At 46.6% G+C, this 19,562-nt stretch overlaps 1 protein-coding gene across 1 annotated transcript in view; it reads left to right on the forward strand.

Annotated features, from left to right (window-relative positions):
• The first annotated feature begins 783 nt into the window (after window positions 1–783).
• TCAF2 (TRPM8 channel associated factor 2) overlaps window positions 784–19,562 on the forward strand; it is a 28,217-nt gene continuing 9,438 nt past the window's right edge. Inside the window, exons 1-2 of the mRNA XM_039243068.1 lie at window positions 784–948; window positions 3,576–4,244. Coding sequence (XP_039098999.1) covers window positions 3,622–4,244 — 623 coding nt within the window. The 5' untranslated portion in view covers window positions 784–948; window positions 3,576–3,621. The remainder of the gene's footprint in view (window positions 949–3,575; window positions 4,245–19,562) is intronic.

A 19,562-nucleotide genomic window follows, 5' to 3' on the forward strand; every position in this document is an offset into this window, starting at 1 on the left:
TGGAGACCTGGAGTTTGCTTTCCGGCAAAGCTCCCTCTCGTACCCCGGAACTCTCGGAGGGCCTGAGAGAGCCGCTCTCCGCCCCGCCCCCCGCAGATCGAGGAAACCCGCCTCCTGGGAGGAACGCACCCAATAGAGCCCCGCAAGCGGCAACGCCACCCCAAGTGCAGCGGACCGGGAGGGGCTTCTCGGAGGCGACTCCGGGGACACAGTGCCTCGCCTCCCTCCCTGTCTGTCCCGCCCACGAACCGCCCCAGCCGCGCCGCGCCCCGCCTCGGACCGCCCACCGAGCCCCGCCCCCCCATCCCCAGCCCGCTTCAACCCCGCGGCGCCCCGCCACACCCGCCCCCTAACCGCTCGCCACGCCTGCCGCGCCACGCCAGCTCCGCCCCCTGACCGCCTGCCACGCCCCTCCAGCTCCGCCCCCTGATAGCCTGCCACGCCCCTCTGGCCCCGCCCCTGACCGGCCGCCACGCCCCGCCAGCTCCGCCCCCTGACCGGCCGCCACGCCTCCCGCGCCCCGCTAGCTCCGCCCCCTGACCGGCCGCCACGCCTCCCGCGCCCCGATAGCTCCGCCCCCTGACCGGCCGCCACGCCTCCCGCACCCCGATAGCTCCGCCCCCTGACAGGCCGCCACGCCAGCCGCGCCCCGCCAGCTGCGCCCCGCCAGCTCTGCCCCTGGACCGCCCCCTGCGCCCCGCCCGCCCGTCCCAGGTTCGCCAGCCGCGCCCCCTCCACTAGGCGCCCTTCCTCCGGGACGCCCCACCCATGCCACGCCTCACCACGGCCGCCTCTGGGTCCCACTCCGCTCCTTCTCCACCGGACCCCAAGACCGCCCATCGGCGCCCCGCCCCGCCTGCCTCCTCCCTCAGGCCCCCAGACCGCCCGCTGCGCCACTGCTCCCGTGCCCCACGCCCGGAGCTAGCGCCGTGGACCCGACTACTGATCGTGAGTTTACCAACCCGAGAGGGTTGCGAGGGGGGGTCGGGGGCGGAGGATCTGGGCTCGCCGCGGCGCCGCTTGGTGCCAGAAGCAGGGCCAGGAACGTTGCTTCGGTTGGCGAGTTTCTCCCTGCTTCGGTCCCGGGTTTCGTTTCGTGTACTCAGTCTGGTGCTATTTGCTGTTTTTCTCTCAACACCTTTCTCTCGCCTCTTTGAACCTGTGAATCGAGAATTTGACGAAGATGGATACCTGTGTGTGTGCGCGTCTGCACGCGCGCGCGCACCTACTTCTAGGGAGTTGAGATCAGAGTTTGGAGTAACTCTTATTACTCATCTCTTGGGGGTTTTGTCTGCTTTTCTTGTTAAACTAGAGAGGCCCAGAGTAGTGAAAGACTTCCCTTTCCAAGGTAGTTAATTAACATCATCTTGACCTCAGGCTTCCTTCTTTCGCTTTTTCCCTAGTCCTGAACCAGAAAGCTGAGATCACTCGCCCAGCCTGCCCACGATGCTCGATGTGGGTACTGACTCACTAGTGTGAATTTACTTTCCTGGGAGCATAACTGAGAAAGAGGTGGTTAGGTGGGACGGGGAGTCAAGGGGTGAGCAGGAGCTTGACTTCTACAGGAAATACGGGGCATGCTCAGGGATGCCACGCCTGCTGGTGGTTTGCAGAGAGTGCAGCAGGGAAAAAGTCTGGAACACGGGAGAGCCCAGACCATGGAGGCCTTAAAATCCAGGGCGAGGCACTCAGCTTTTACCTTATGGAGACTGGGTGAAATCGGAGGGTTTTTATTACAGAGAGAAGTGGGTAGGATGGCTTGAGACGATCGTAGGTGAGAATCCATCCTGGGGCTAAAGCCGGATCGGTTTAGTCTGGATGTGAACACAAACGGAAGGCGCTCACTCATGTGTGAGAGGTGGCCGGCTGTCCCTGGAAACAGGAGAGAGGAAGGAAGGAGGCAAAGGGAGAGGAAAGCTTTGGCGACTTAGTTTCAATTCTTCCCCAAAGTGAAGCCTGCTACAAGGACGTAAGTCGGGTAGTCTATCTGGGAAGTGAGCCCCAGTGCCAGTGAGGGAGTGGGGAGGGGGAGGCCAGGAAGGAGGGAAAGGCAGCGAAGGGCAGGGGGCTGGGCTGCTCACCGCTGTGGGCAGCTGGAGCTCAGGTCCTCGGGTGCCTGCTGAGGAGCTCCGGGACGCACCTAGGGACAGCCACTGGGGCACGCAGCCCCGACGCCCTCCACGTCCCCCTGTGCACCTGCCGAGGTGAGAAGGCGTCTGGGTGCTCAGCTGAGGAAGTCGGCGGTGGGGCCAGGGGAAGGGACAGGCACCCAGAACATGGCCCTTGTCACTTAGGGAAGTTAGAAAGGTCAGCATAGGGACAGACCCTCATGTTTTCTCAGCACTCACGCACTGTGTACCCAGAACGAGGTGTTTTAATATGTTTTCTCTTAATCTCCACCATCAATCCTCCAAGGAATGTATATTCTTTTTATAAGTGAGTAAACTGAGGCTTAAGTAATATATCCAAGAAAGCTGCTTTAAGGATAAGAACAGCTCAATTTTAGGCGCACTGTTTTTTTTTTTTAATGTTTATTCATATTTGAGAGAGAGAAAATGCATGAATGGAAGAGGGGCAGAGAGACAGAGGGAGACACAGAATCAGAAGCAGGCTCCAGGCTCATAGAGCCCGAAAGAGAGCTCGAACCCTCAAACCATGAGATCATGACCTGAGCCGAAGTCGGATGCTTAACAGACTGAGCCACCCAGGCGCCCCCGGCATACTGAATTTTAAATGACGCCTGGATGGGGCGCCTGGGTGGATCAGTCAGGTAAGCATCCGACTTCGGCTCAGGTCATGATCACACGGTTTGTGGGTTTGAGCCCCGCGTCCGGCTCTGTGCTGACTGCTAGCTCAGAGCCTGGTGCATGTTTCAGATTCTGTACCTCCCTCTCTCTCTGACCCTCCCCTGCTCATGCTGTCTCTCTCTCAGAAATAAACAAAACATTAAACGTAAAAAATAAAAAAAATAATAAAAGATGCCTGGAAAAAGAAAGCTACCCACACAGAGATAGGGAACTCTTAGGGCAGATATGATAAATGGGGGAGGCGTTTCAACTCACTTAGTCAAAACTGTCCCCAAAAATGCAGTTTTCTGCAAGGTCACATGACCGTTTTACCCACAGAGATGCAGCACAACACTAAGTCAGCTCGTGCACACTGGCTGTCACCCTGTACCAGGCCGTGCAGGACCCAGCTGCCCCTCAACCCCCACCCCGGCCACTCAGGTCCTGTTTGGCCCTGCCCGGGGCTGCTCTGGGCTAGCATGCTCTCCCATGTCTCAGCTGAAACGTCAGCTTCCAGCTTGAAGGGCACGTCCTCATTGAGGCCTTTCTTACCAAACAATTTCAAGTGACTTTCCAGTTGCTTGATGCCACGTCACTGTCTTAAGTTTCATCCTAATGGTTATGAATTGCTTTGTTTCTCTACCTGTCTATTTACTGTCCTTCCCCTGCTGAGGTGGGAGATTCATGAACGGGAGGGTCTTGTTGGCACGTGCCTTGCTGTGCCCCCCCCCCCCCCGGTTTTCATTCGAATGCATTTAGTCGCCGTGTTTTCACTTGATCCTTCCCCAGTTCTGACCCAGTGGAGTCGTTCATCTCTGCCGCAGCTGGTTCAACCATGGCGACAACTCCGGCCGGTGCTTTCGAGGCCCTCATGGATGGAGTGACAAGCTGGAATGTCCCCAAAGACCCCATCCCGAGTGAACTTCTTTTGATTGGAGAGGCCGCCTTCCCAGTGATGGTGAATGACAAGGGCCAGGTCCTCATTGCCGCCTCCTTCTATGGCCGAGGCCGCCTGGTGGTGGTGTCGCACGAGGGCTACCTGCTGGATGCCGGCTTGGCTCCATTCCTTCTCAATGCCGTGGGCTGGCTCTGTCCCTCGCCTGGGGCTCCCGTTGGAGTGCACCCCTCCCTGGCATCACTAGTAAGTATCCTGCAGGGCCGTGGGGTTCAGGCACACATTCAGCCAGAACTGGGGGCCCCCTCGGGGGTTTACTGCATCAATGCCTACCAGGACAAGATGACTGCAGAGCTGATCCAGTTTGTGAAATGTGGAGGCGGCTTGCTCAATGGGGGCCAAGCCTGGTACTGGGCCAGTCAGCACGGTCGTGACGACCTGCTGTCTAGGTTCCCTGGGAACCAGGTGACAAGTGTGGCCGGAGTGTACTTCACCGACATCTATGGGGACAGAGGACGGTTCAAGGTCTCTAAGAAGGTGCCCAAGATCCCACTCCAGGTCAGGTGAGTGGTGTTTCCCTACGGGGAGTCTGGCACGTGGTGATGAGAGACTTGATCTCCCTCTTCGAGGGGCTTCCATTCCCACACACGTGGTTCTGCACCCCGTTCTGGAAGCACCACAGGCGAACACAGGGAGGGCGGCTGGGTTCTCACCACCACCCTGTCCTGTGTCCAGATAGAAACGTTGGCCTTGTTCATCTCTCTGGCTCCCGTGTCCAGTGCCGGGCTGGGGAGAGTGCGTCTCAAGATCTCTTAAACAAATGAAAGAACACTGGCTCGTTAACGTGAGCTCTGCGCTGTGCCAGGCCCCACACAGCACACCGTCCGGCTACCTGCTCATTTATATGCCGGTGGAGAGTTAGGCAATTCAGGAAACAAATAAGTATAAACTCTAGCAGGTGTTGATAGGAGCCACAAGGGAAGTAAAGCAGGAGAAGTGGACGGTGACAGGGAAGGGAGTGAGGGCATTTAGGGTCATCAGGGAAGGCTGCCCAGTCAGGCCCAGTCGGGCCCAGTTGGTGTTTGAAACAGAGGGACTTAATACGAGGACTTGACTACGCAGGTGAAGGAAGAGCTGGAAAGCCACACAAGCCCCAGCATGGCCAACAGAGGGAGGTAGTTCTGTCACTGGAGCCCAGGTGCTGAGTCACCTGGTGGGAGCCTGTGTAGCAGGATGGGGACCCCAGATGGAGGGGCTGTCTGAGGACCCAGGGTCCCAGAGTCGACACGGTGAGTGCCAGAGACACAGCCTGAAGAGAGAGACAAACAGCTGGGCTCCTTCCTGTTGCCTGCCTGCCTTCAGCCTTCTTCCTGCCTCTGCGTCCCGTGGGCACAGCCACCAGAAGCCGGGGACGAGGAAGCCAGGGAAATGCGGTTCCCCGAAATGCGGAGCATGTCCGAGGAGCGTGGGGAGGGGACAGGAGTGCAAACAAGAAAACGGCCAGCTCAGAAGGCTTCTCTGGCCTGGTCAGGTGACAGCTACGAGATCTGAAAGAATTTCAGGAATGAGCCGCATGGACATTCGTGAAATGAGAACCTGGGGGGCACCTGGGGGGCTCAGTCTGTTAAGCGTCCTACATCTCTTGATTTCAGCTCAGGTTAAGATCTCATGGTTAGTGGGATCAAGCCCCACATCGGGCTCTGTGCTGACAAGCATGGAGCCTGCTTGAGATTCCCTCTCTCTCCTCTCTCTGCCCCTCCCCAACCTGCAGGCTCACACACACACACACTCTCTCTCTCTCTCTCTCTCAAAATAAATACGCTTTAAAAAAGAAAAGAGAACTCAGGCGGAGGGGGGAGCAAAGGTGAAAGCCTGAAGCAGAAGCCCGCCTGGTTCGCTGCAGGATCACCGAGGAAGCCGGTGGGGCCGGAGCCGGGTGGAGGAGGGCTGTGTGCCAGGACGCGAGGTCATCCATGGCAGCGCTTCAGGCCCAAAGGGAAGTGAGAGGATTTGGGTCGGAGGACAGCAAGTACTTGTATTTCAAAAGGAACCCCCTGGTGGTGGAGAATAGGCTGTAGGAGGCAGGGCTGCAGCAGACCAGTCAGGGGCTCGTGACACAGACCCCCTTAGAGGTGCCGGTGGCTCACACTAGGGTGATCGCCGTGGAGCTAGGGGTGAGACTGGGGACCCAGCGGGCATGGCTGATGGATGAATGTGGAGCGAGAGGGAAAAACAGAGTCAGGAGTTTGGGTCTGAGTGCCTTAAAGACCAAAGATGCCATTTATGGAGCTGAGGAAGATCGAGAAGGCAGCTCAGAGGAGACCAGGAGGTTAATTTTGGATACTTGGGGGTGGGGCGGTGATTAAATCAGTGACAGGTAACAGAAGCCTTACCACCGTGGATTAACCACACAGGAGTTAATTTTTCTTGTGTGGCACAAAGTTCAGGTAGATAAGCCTGTGGCAATGACTCCATGATGTTCCAGGTTCATTCATTCTCTCTCTCTCTCTCTCTCTCCCTCCCCCCCCCACCATCGTGGAGTATCACCTTTATCTTTATGGTCACAATGCTGCCCCTACTACTTCAGGCACTGAGTATACCTAGGATAAGCTGGGATATCCACACCTGCTGAGTAGATCCCTTTTAATTCAGAAAATAAAGTAGTTTTGGAAGCCCTGACTTCCGGTTATAGGTCAGCAGCCAAATCAGCGGCCAAAACCAGCTTGGCTGGCCAGCTCTGCTGCCACAGGGGCTGAGTATCTGTTAAATGGGTACTGGCAACCCTGAAGAAATCCCGCTGCTGATGCCAGGGAGGGTGTACACCTGTTGGGTGAGCAGCTAGCAGTGCCCTGGGCCGTCAGCCCCAAGCCCGGGAGCCCTTGGACCTGTCTCCCTCTGAGACAGACAGGAGGGGATGGTCACTCAGAAACATCAGGTGGATGTGATCCACTCTGGCTTGTCTTTGATTCTAAGGGACAAACAGGAAATCCCATGAGCCTGATTCCACTTAATTGTTCCAAAGGCTCTTGACCAGCAAACTAAAGCTATTTTTCTTCACCTGCGTGTACGTTTGTCATCTCTCTTGCTGAATCTATGTTTTGTGTTTCTTTCAACTTTTAATTTTTTTTTTTTAACATCCATTCATTTTTGAGAGAGAGAGAGAGAGCATGAGCAGGGGAGAGAGGCAAAGAGGGAGGAAGGCACAGAATCTGAAGCAGGCTCCAGGCTCTGAGCTGTCAGCACAGAGCCTGATGTGGGGCTTGAACTCACGAACCATAAGATCATGACCTGAGCCGAAATCAGATGCTTAACCTACTGAGCCACCCAGGCGCCCCTGTTCCAACTTTTAATTTGGGAAAACTTCAAACATGGAAAAGACTGGTCCAGTGAGCCCCCATGTAGCCATGACCTGACCTTCCTAAGAGCCAACGCACAGTTTTACCTAGAGCCCTACCCATTACTTGGAAGTAAATTACAGATATCATATCTTTTTTTTTTTTTTAAGAGAGAGAAAGAGGTCACAGGCGGGAGGAGAAAGGACATGGGGGACAAAGGATCCAAAGCAGGCTCTGCTCTGATAGCAGTGAGCCTCACGTGGGGCTTGAATTCACAAACCACAAGATCATGATCCGAGCCAAAGCCTGCTGCTCAACCGAGCTACCCACATGCCCCCATCATAGCACGTTTCAACGTGTATGTCTAAACATATAAACTCTTTCAAAAACAATCACGAGGCACCACTGTCATTCCTTAATGGCATCATTTATTTCCATGGTTATCTTCTTTTTTTCAAAGTTTGTTGGAACTGGTATTTACTAAAGCCCAAATATTTTGACTGATTGATATGACTTTTATGTCTAAAATATGAATTTCCTTTCCCATTCTTTGTATCTCTTGCTTTTTTTTGGTTCTGTTTTGTTGTTGTTGTTGTTGAAGAAACTAGGCACTTTGTCCTGAACAGTTTCCTTCAGTCTGAATTTTGTAGGCTGCATTTTTATGGTGTCATGTAATATATTCCTTTGTTCTCTGTATTTCCTGTACACCATAAGTTAGATCTAGATTCTGGGGCAGGGACTGGCAAACCATGGCCTGTGTGCCAGCCTGTTTTTGTGAATAACGTTTCAGCAGAACACAGTATGCCTGTCGTGTATGTGTGGCCTGTGGCTGCTTCTGAGCTACAATGGCAGAGTTGAGTAGGACCTGTGGAGACCAGGTGGCCCACAGACCTCATGTCTAGTATCTACCCTGCTGGAAAAGTTTCCCACCCCCTGATTTAGAGGCTTGATTAGACTCGTGTTTGAGTTTTTGGCCTGACCACTCTAAAGGTGGTAATGTGTTATGTCCACAGGATGGAACATATACTGTCTGTTTCTGTCACTGTGATATTATAAGTCATTAATAATCATTGCCTACTCCTAGATCCATTAATTCATTAGTGGCTATAAAGTGGCAGATTTAGGGGCACCTGGGCAGCTCAGTTGGTTAAGTGTATGACTCCTGATTTTGGCTCAGGTCATGATCTCACCATTCGTGAGCTCGAGCCCTAAGTCGGGCTCTGCACTGATAGACCAGAGCCTGCTTGAGATTCTGTTTCCCTCTCTGTCCCTCCCCCACCTGCTCTCTCTCTCTCAATAAAAAAGAAACTTTAAAAAATAAATAAAATGGTATATTTCAAATTCCAGCATTTATTTGGTATTTAGAACACTTCTATAAAAACGTAACTCCCTTCATCTACTATTTGCTTTACCCTGGCACACAGTCTCCTTAGGGAAGGCAGGATAAATGCCAGATTTTCTGAAGCACTGATCTGGACCCCCTAGAATCTTCCAAAGGTCTCCACTATGTCTTATTTTTTTAAATTGTCATTATGAACTCATGGACTGAAACACTCACAGAATAAATGTTTTCCACTTATTCCCTGTATTGGTGCTACTATACAGTAGTTTTGTCGGCCATCTTGTGTTTGGCCATTGTGAGCCTATTCAAGTCGAACTGGAACTTTCTGACCCAGCCTTAACGGACTTCCTTGTTTCAGCCCCATGTTACACATTTCCTGCCCCAGACCCAACGTCAGCCATTTCTCCAAAGGGCCCTTATTCCTTTGAGTGGGAAATGGTGTTTAGGGGCCAGACACTGGGGTGCTCACTGCTCTTGGGTTGATTATTGTTTCCAGGCCTTTGGTGGGCAGAGCTAAGAATAAGTATTTTGAAAAGACAAATACGTCAAGAGTTCATTCTGATGCTTCAAATTCAGCTCCAGGGCTACAGGGTTTTACTTCCTTTCAGTGATCTTAATCTGTCTCCTTTTTGCCCCATGAGGAAATACCTAGTTCTGAAAGAAAGCACCCTAATGACACGTTTGCTTTATCCCACAAGACACACATAACAGTTGCAAAATGACAGTACTACCAGCACAGTTAAAGATTATTCTCAGTTCCTTTCATCCTTATGACATATTTTATGAGGTATATAAAGTCAAATTACCATCCTTTAAAGTCCCTTAGACTAGTTCTTCTCTTTGTGGTTATACCACTAAGTGGATACACATGTAGATTCATTTGGGTATTTTACTTTTGCTGTTTGGAATTGCTTTTGTGAATTAATTTTACTGTATAATAACGTAGCATAGCTTTTTGGATCTAAAGTAAAATCATAAGAAGCCAAAATCCTATACCTGTTCCTTTATATAATTTTCTTTTCTCCCTTTTTAGAAAAATCACTTTTACTCCATTGTTAGTTTATGTATGAACACACACCCCCACCCTACCCCCCCCCCCCACGTATCCTTCTTTTTCTTGAAAAAGCAGTCGTATACAATACATACTTTTCTCCACCTTGCTTTTTTGACTTAACATTGTTTTCTGGACATGGCTCTATAATAGCCTATAGATATGCACTGTATGTTTTATTACACTGAAATGTATGGATGCAATATAGTTTATTCGGTTAGTTTTTTACTGACAGACATTTGAGTTTGTAGTACTGTAAAATTTTTTCCAGTACTCTTACTATTTCATCTATATTGCAATAAATACCCATGTACATATATCTTCATATTTTTGCCACATCACTGGAAAAAGGATTGCTGAGTCAAAGAACACACATGTAATTTTTGCTAAACATTCCAACTTTCCCGGAATTGGGTTCCCCAGGAGCCCAACCCAGAGACCGAGACAGTAAGCAGAAAGTTTACCAGGAGGGACTCTCCAAATCAGCACCTATGGGGGAAGGGAAGATGGAAGAATTGGAAAGGGGAAATTGGACTATCAGGCAAATATTTAGTAGCAAATTTTTAAAAAATTTTTTCAATTTTTTTTTGTTTTTTTTTTTTTAATTTTTAAGAGAGGAACACAGTGAGAGCAGGGCAGGGGCAGGGAGAGAGGGAGACAAAGAATCCGAGACAGGCTCCAGGCTCCAAACTGTCAGTACAGAGCCTGATGCGGGGCACGAACTCGGAATGGTGAGATCATGACCGGGGCCGGAGTTGGATGGTTAACTGACTGAGCCACCCAGGTGCCCCAGTAGCAAAATTTTTAATGGCATTTTCACTAGTAAGTAAAACACTGGGAAAACTCTAAGTGTTTAATAAATGGAATATTGCTTAAATAATTATGGTATATCTTACTCTTCAGCTTCTTAAAGATTTATTAAAGGAGTAAGAAAATACTGATACAATAGACAAAATGAATATATAAACTATATTCAGATGATGCCAAATTTGTCAAGACATGTGTATACAGAAAATGAAGTATTAATAGTGTATCTCTAAAGATAAGTTGATAGGTGATTATTATTTTCTTCTTCATCTTTTTTTAACATTCATTTATTTTTGAGAGACAGACAGAGCTTAAGCAGGAAAGGGCAGAGAGAGAGGGAGACACAGAATCTGAAACAGGCTCCAGGCTCTGAGCTGTCAGCACAGCCCGACACGGAGCTTGAACCCATGAACCACGAGATCATGATCTGAGCAGAAGTTGGCCGCTTAACTGACTAAGCCACCCAGGTGCCCCTATTATTTTCTTCTTTAAACATTTATTTCCAAATTGTGTATAAGTGTAACCTGAAAAAAAATTTTATATCACTTCTCTGCCTTTTTATAAACCCTTACACAAAAGGAAAGTTTCCCTCAAATTATACTAAGATTCTTTGATCTTGTGTTTTATAGTTTTATTAATGTGGCAACAAAATGGGTAAAGAAGCAAATCTCTTTACCATATCAGACTCTTTCGAGAGCCTGTCAATCCATTCTTTCACTCAACTAAAATGTGCTGAGAGCCTGTGAAATTGTAGACACAATTTTGGGCTCTGCGCCTACAGCAGTGCTTAACTGAAATCTATATACTTGACTGACCAGCAGAAGTGTTGGGAACATTCAGGTGATGTACGAAAATAAGTGTTCCATGTTATCAGTTTTCCTTACTTGTGAAACTTTTACTGAAATAACAGCATGACAGTGAAATATCTGAATATTTTTAGTTTCTCTTTGTGTCCCCAACAAAATTTTGACCTTTACATATCTTCTGTCATCATGTATCGTTTTTGCTAGTTTGTTGTCATGTGCTACTATTTTGTATTTGCTTAAAAACATTTTCCTATTTTTAAAAATAATCTTAATGAGAATTTTTAGTCACAACATATGTGCTACAGCTTGTTTAAGTGTGTCCTTCTGTTGAGTACTTAGACATTTTTAAATTTAGGTATTTTGAGGAGGGGCTGTAGCTGATAACATCAGCCACACACATCTTTAAAGTATTTTAGAATCCCCCCCCCCAAATTCAAAGACCTCAAGGTGTAACATTGTAACACAAGGTTTCTTGTGTTACAAAGCTTCAAGACATTTGTGGGGGCGCCTGGATGGCTCAGTCGGTTAAGCATCTGACTCTTGGTTGAGGGTAATGATCTCATAGTTCGTGAAATTAAGCCCCGCATCCGGCTCTTTGCTGACAGGACACTGCGGAGCCTGCTTGGGATTCTCTCTCTCTCTCTCTCTCTCTCTTCCCCTATCTCGCTCTTTCAAGATAAATAAATGAACTTAAAAAAAAAGTTTTTTCAAGACATCTGCAAATCCAGTATTCAAAAAAATAACACTAGTAGTTCATTGGCAAAGTTAATTTTAAGACCTGGTTCTCAAATTTCTCTTCCTACTCTGGGAAGTTCTTGAAAAGCCAGTTTATTCTTCTTATTCAGTTTCAAGCTCAAACCTCCTCCTCAGAGGCGGCTTCCCTGATGACCCTACTGAATCTAGGGGTAACCCCCCAGTGTCACTCTTCTGCATTTATGGCCTCGACATCAGTGATCACAACCTGCACACCCCCGGCCCGTGCACTTGCCGGTGCGTGTCCAGCCAGCCAGAACATTAAGATGCACAAATGCCTTGACCTTGCCTGTCCTGTTTGCTGCTTGCTTCTCAGCGCCTGCCGTGTAAAACACATAGAGCGACAAATACTTGTACCCAATTTAAATTAATGGATACATACGTGAATACACACCCAAAACACTGAAAGAGAAAGGGTGGCTAGTATGCTAGTGTTAACCCCACAGAGAAGTTCACGTTAAGGAATATTCTGCCAGGGGAGCTCAGCCAAAGACTGGGTTGAAGCTGGCTGACAGGGTCAGGTCTATCTGAAGTCTAAGAAGACCCGACTGTTTTGAGCCCAGGCCCTCCGCTCAGATTCCTGCCTCCTTTACCTGACGTCCCCTTAGAGGTTTTTAGGGAACTTTCCTGTGCAAACCTTGGTTTCAAAGGCTCCTGGACTGCCCCAGCAGGTTTGCTGACTTCAAATTCCTGCCGGAGGCCCTGGAGCATCTTCAGGGAAATGCCCTGCCTGCCAAGGGGAGGGGCATTCTCCAAAAACCAACAGAAGATACTCTCGGTGTCCCGTCCCCAAGGGCAAGTGCTGACTGCACACGCATGCTTAATAACTGAGGGGGGACACTGCAGTCATTTTAATCTGCAAAGTCAGGGAGTGCCTGGGAGGCTCATTTGGTTAAGGGTCCAACTCTTAATCTCAGCACAGATCATGATCTCATGGTTCGTGAGCTGGAGCCCTGCATCAGCTCTCTGCTGTCAGCACAGAGCCCACTTTGGATCCTCTGTCCCCTCTTCTCTCTCTGCCCCTCCCCCCTCACTAAAAAAAAAAAAAAAACAACAACAACAAAGTCAGATCCAAAGGCACTCACTACTTTTATAGGAAGACACAGAAGAGTCTAGGAAAAATACTGCTCCCGGAACAAGAGCTCATGACATTTACACGTGGCATAACCTACAAGGCCTAGAACATATTAGGATTTGCTCACATGAAAGTAAACACATGCCAGAAGTTTACGCATCTTCTGAAGATTTCGTGTTCTCTCATTTGATCCTCCCCACAGTCCAGAGAATTTCCAGGTAAAGACTGTATGAAATGGGGCTAGTTCCCAGAACTGCCCCCGCCACCAAATCTGACCAAATGAATGAAAAACGCTAAACAGAGAGCTGAACGTGGAGGTTTTGAGGCTCAGGTGACTGATGTGCAGCACAGTATGTACCATCTCCTGACACCACCCCCACCCCAGACACGAGAAAAAAGCTAACACCCCAAATCCAAGAATTATCATTTATGCCTTCTCGTATCCTAGGAGAATGAATCCACTGGGTGAGTTTATAAAGGACACAGAGCTGCTTCGGGACTTGGTGGGGGCAGAAAGGGATGCTGGAGCTGTCATCTTCCATGCACAGTGGTGGCGGAACCCCTCAGGTGCGTTCCACGCCTGCCTGGGTGGAGCAGGCATAGCCTTAGGTCCCCAAAAGTGCAGGGACTAGCCCCCAGCAAGGACAGCAGTAGGCCCATGTGACTACTCTGCCCTTCGGTTCATGCTACAAACCTCAGGCGACAAGAAAGTAGAAAGCAGCACTATACCAACTCCCATATAATCTGGGAAGGTGGATAGACATGGGGTGTGAGTACAGACAAACGGGTCCCAGAGCATATGAAGAACTGAACCAAACTATTTCAGAAAATGCAAGAGATCTGTCACAGCTAATGGGGGGCTGGGGTGGAATTCATACAATAACTCTATGAAAACACTAATAAATTTAGAAGGGAAATACAGAAGAGAGAGAAATTTAGTATGGAAAGATGACAGAATCAATCAGGCATGGAAGAAAAATGCGACCTAGTGAACAGAAGCAGATTCCCTGAGAATGTTTCAGGCTATAAAAGTTCTATTTAGAACTTTCCAAAAATACATGTTAAATCAAACAAGTAAAAGACTGAGATGAAAAGCAGGATGTCAGAGCAAAGAAAACAAAAACCAAACACCTCAGGAAAAATAAGTCAGTTAGGCACCATGAGGAATAGGATAGGGAAGGCCAATGTATGGTTAAGGGACAGAGTGGCTCACTTCCCAATGAGCCCTCTCTTCATAGCTGTCATTATTGTGAGGTTCTTTAAGCTGCATTCAGAAAACCATTACATGGGTGGGGTGCCTGGGTGGCTCAGTCAGTTGAGCAACTGATTTTTTTTTTTAATAGTTTATTGTCAAGTTGGTTTCCATATAACACCCAGTGCTCATCCCCACAAGTGCCCTCCTCCTTGCCCATCACCCCCCTCCCCCTCCCTCCACCCCATCTGCCCTCAGTTTGTTCTCGGCATTCAAGAGTCTCTCATGGTTTGCCTCCCTCCCTCTCCGCAACTATTTTTACCCTTCTTCTCCCCCATGGTCCTTCATTAAGTTCCTCCTAATCCTCCTATACATACAAACATATGGTATTTGTCCTCTGCCTGACTTATTTTGCTCAGCATAACGCCCTCAAGGTCCATCCATGTTGCTACACATGGCCAGATTTCCTTCTTTCTCATTGCCACGTAGTATTCCATCGTATAGATAAACCACATCTTCTTGATCCATTCGTCCGTTGATGGACACTTCGGCTCTTTCCATGTTTTGGCTATGGTTGAGAGTGCTGCTATGAACACTGGGGTACATGTGCCCCTATGCATCAGCACTCCTGTGTCCCTTGGGTAAATTCCTAGCAGTGCTATTGCTGGGTCATAGGGGAGTTCTACTGTTAATTTTTTAAGGAATCTCCACACTGTTTTCCAGAGGGGCTGAACCAGTTTACATTCCCACCAACAGTGTAGGAGGGTGCCCATTTCTCCACATCCTCGCCAGCATCTAGAGTACTCTGATTTGCTCATTTTAGCCACTCTGACAGGAGTGAGGTGGTATCTCAGAGTGGATTTGATTTGTATTTCCCTGATGAGGAGGGATACTGAGCATCATTTCATGTGTCTGTTGGCCATCTGGATGACCTCTTTGGAGAAGTGTCTGTTCATGTCTTCTGCCCATTTCTTCACTGGATTATTTGTTTTTCGGGTGTGGAGTTTGGTGAGTTCCTTATAGATTTTAGATACTAGCCCTTTATCTGATATGTCATTTGCAACTATCTTTTCCCATTCTGTCGGTTGTCTATTAGTTTCATGGGTTGTTTCCATTGCTGTGCAGAAGCTTTTAATCTTGACGAGGTCCCAATAGTTCATTTTTGCTCTTGATCCCCTTGCCTTTGGGGATGTGTCAAGTAAGAAATTGCTGAGGTGGAGGTCAAGGAGGTTGTTTCCTGCTTTCTCCTCTAGGGTTTTGGTGGTTTCCTGTCTCACATTCGGGTGCTTTATCCATTTTGAGTTTATTTTTGTGTACGGTGTGAAAAAATGATGTAGTTTCATTCTTCTGCATGTTGCTGTCCACTTCTCCCAGCACCATGTGTTAAAGAGGTTGTCTTTTTTCCATTGGATACTCTTTCCTGCTTTGTCAAAGATGAGTTGGCCATACATTTGTGGGTCCAATTCTGAGTTGTCTATTCTATTCCATTGGTCTATGTGTCTGTTTTTGTGCCAATACCATACTGTCTTGATGATGACAGCTTTGTAGTAGAGGCTAAAGTCTGGGATGGTGATGCCTCCCGTTTTGGTTTTCTTCTTCAATATTACTTTGGCTATTCGGGATCTTTTGTGGTTCCATTAAAATTTTAGGATAGTCTGTTCTAGTTTTGAGAAGAATGCTGGTGCAATTTTAATTGGGATTGCATGGAGTGTGTAGATTGCTTTGGGTAGTAATGACATTTTAACCATATTTATTCTTCCAATCCATGAGCAAGGAATGTTTTTCCATTTCTTTGTGTCTTCTTTAATTTCCTTCATAAGTTTTCTATAGTTTTCATCATACAGATCTCTTGTATCATTGGTTAGGTTTATTCCGAGGTATTTTATGGTTTTTTGTGCAATTGTGAATGGGATCAGTTTCTTGATTTCTCTTTCTGTTGCTTCATTGTGTGTAGAAATGCAACCGATTTCTGTACGTTGATTTTGTATCCTGCAACTTTGCTGAATTCATGAATCAGCTCTAATAGGCTAATGGTGGAGTCTGAAGGGTATTCTAAATAGAATATCAAGTCATCTGCAAAAAGTGAGAGTTTGACTTCTTCTTTGCCAATTCTGATGCCTTTATTTCCTTTTGTTGTCTGATGGCTGATGCTAGGACTTCCAGCACTATGTTAAACCACAGTGGTGAGGGTGGACATCCCTGTCCTGTTCCTGATCTCAGGGGGAAAGCTCTCGGCTTTTCCCCACTGAGGATAATGTTAGCTGAGGGCTTCTCATAGACGGCTTTTATGAGCATCTGATTCTTGATCTCAACTTGGGTCTAGATCTCAGGGTGGGTCCAAGCCCTGCATTGAGCTCCACACTGGGTGTGAAGCCTACCTATACACACACACACACACACACACACACAGCCACTGCATGTATCACCTGTCTGCTTAGGTGTGGCCTGGTGAATTACCTAACACCATCACCTTCTTCTTCCCTCCTTCCTCAGTGCCTCTTGCACTGTCAGCTCTAAAGGAACACATGTTTCATTTTTCATAAATTAAGTATTATTTGCACCTTCACATCTATTTAAAGCCTCCTTTGCACAAACTATATGTGTTCATTGCCATATACCCACTTGTGGGCTTAATCCAAAGACTCAAGCAATTGAAGGAGAGTTTCTACTGCTGTGTGGACACAATGGCTAGAGGCAAACCACCCTGGATTTGCTTCCTGTCCCTGCCAGTTACTAGCTAAGAACCATGGAACAAACTGCATAACTTTTTAAGCCTCATTTGTGATGTGAGTATATTTCAGGGTTATCATAATAATTAAAAGATATAAGGGTGCCTGGGTGACTCAGTTGGTTAAGTGTCCGACTTCAGCTCAGGTCATGATCTTGCAGTTTGTGGGTTTGAGCCCCACATCGGGCTCTGTGCTGACAGCTCAGAGCCTGGAGCCTGCTTTGGATTCTGTGTCTCCCTCTCTCTCGGCCCCTCCCCTACTCATGCTCTCTCTGTCTTTCAAAAATAAATAAATGTTAAAAAAAAAAAAAAGAGTAAGAGAGATAGTCCTTATGTGTGAGTGCCTAGTATATATTAAGCCCGTTAAGCAAAAGCTACTTTCATTATTTTCCAGACTTCAATACTATTGATAGTATACAAGAAGATTTAAATATTGGTAAAAAGATATCCGAGACCATTAATACTGCCTTTATAACACTGTCAAACCATCTGTTGAGAATTACGTGGTTTCCCATCTACTGTGCTTGCTCTTCCTGCCTTCATTCGTCTTTTGAGAGACATCCCATCTTTTTACAAAACTACTTGAAAAGGAATTCAAGCTTATTGTCAAAAACATACAGAGAACAAAGAAATATATATAGGATAGGAGGCTGTCTTTCATCCCACACTGCCGTCCCCATCCTCACGCGTCTGGACTGAGGTTGCTACTGCTCTTAAAAGCTTGATGCAGGGGCGCCTGGGTGGCTTAGTCGGTTAAGCATCCAACTTTTGCTTAGGTCATGATCTTGCGGTTCGTGGGTTCAAGCCCCGCGTCGGGCTCTGTGCTAACTGCCAGCTCAGAGCCTGGAGCCTGTTTCAGTCTGTGACTCCCTCTCTCTCTGACCCTCCCCTGCTCATGCTGTCTCTCTCTCTCTCTCTCTACTAGAAATAAATAAAACATTAAAAAAAAAAGCTTGATGCAGATCATCTAATCTGCTCATCTGTGCATGTGCTTGTGTGCTGAAAACTGGTATGTTCTTTAATGCATCACGTTTAAGAAAGTCTACTTTTTTCCTTATATTTATGCCACAAATTGGTGGAATGCGGCATCCTAGGCTCTCTCTCCACCATCCTCAGCGTCTGGGAGATATTTCACCAGTGTTCTCTGCTTCTGATCAAGCGTGGTTTTTCTTCTGCTCAAATCATCTCTCTCTCTCTTTTTAAATGTAACTGACCGATTGGATGCTGACAGATCCACTACCATCCTAAATGCAATTATGAGTTCATAAAATTTAACTCTGCTTTGTGGAAGTTTTTGCTCTCCGCACTTCGTCTTTAGGACCCTAAAAATTGATGAGAATTGTATCTTTGGTAAAGTGTAACATTCACCCATGGAAAGTACTCATTTGGTGTATTTTAACTCTTTCCTCTTTGAATTTAGCTGTGTCTCATATTAATACCAGCACTTCTGCTTTCTTTTTGTTGTTTTTTCGATATAGCTTTGTTGGTATGCAGATTTCCTCATTTTCAGCCCTTCTCTGTCAGTTGAGTATGTCTTTTACAAGCAGCTTATACCTAGATGTTTTTAACCCAAGCTACGAGGCTCTATCTTTTCATACAGAAATTTGACCCATTTATATAGAGTGATAATTTCAGTGTACCTCTTCTTCGTGCCTTATTTTGTCGTTATGCTTTGTTTCTTTTCTGCATTCCTTTTTTGACTAGGTTTTCTCTATTCCTTAAATTCCTGAACACATTTGTAGATTATGCATTTTATTTCTATTTATCCAGCAGTTACATTAGCATTTTAAATTTAATTTTTAATTACCAGAGAAAATACATTCGTACATTCTCCTTATTTGAAAAGGAAAAACTAACAATGAGGCAAAAGCCCCTTTGACCATCTCTTTCAACACCAGCCTTTCTCTCTATTCCATGATCCAAAAGTTTATTGTGGTTTTATCCTGACTTTTTTGACACATATATTGAGATTTATTAACTTTGTTTTATTTTTGTCTTACATAAGTACATCCCTAAGTTCTGCTATTTTGCAAATATTTTTGCTCCGCAGAACGTTCCGGACATCGGTCCGTGTTAAATCTCATGGATTTGCCTGTTGTTTTTAACTAATAAATAGCAAGCCGTGGTATGATTAATGCGTTTTTTTTTTTTATCTCTCCTCCTTTATGCTGAAGAGAAATTAAGGGAGAAACTGTGCAAGAGGTGCTCTTTTCATCAATAAAGTTTTGTGAAGATCATTAAAATCGCCTATAAGCCCACTAGCCAAGATGGTCACTGAAGATGTGAGAAATATGCTCTAGATTCTGCCTCTTTGTCTGGTTTTGTGTTTTCTATTTGCTTTTTCATTTTTGGTGGTTTGTTTCACAAAATTTGGTTTATTTAGGGCACAGTATCTTGGAATCTGATTTCTAAATTTTTTCCATTTTTTCCAATATTAATACTTATTTTAATTACCATATGGTATGCCATCTACAGTTAACCTCAACTTATTTAACCAGTGTCCCATTGTTTGACACTTACAGTATCTACAAATTGGTTTAAAAAAATCTTGACATACAAGTTTTTTTTTACTTTATTACATTTAGACCATTTCTCAATAAAAAGTGATACTCTCATCATATTTGAGAATTTTTTAAGTGTGTATAAATTTTTAAGTGTAGTATTAAACAATTTACTTCTGTTTCTAGCTCAGAGCTTTTTTTCTAGAAGAAATGTAGCTCTCAGAAATACAGTAGGACTATTTTGTCTAGAAACAATGGACTATTTTTTTCTAACTTCTATATGTTTAATTA

This window comes from Hyaena hyaena, unplaced genomic scaffold (genome assembly GCF_003009895.1).
Source record: "Hyaena hyaena isolate Hyena2069 unplaced genomic scaffold, ASM300989v1 scaffold_220, whole genome shotgun sequence".
In the NCBI taxonomy this organism is placed as follows: Eukaryota; Metazoa; Chordata; class Mammalia; order Carnivora; family Hyaenidae; genus Hyaena; species Hyaena hyaena.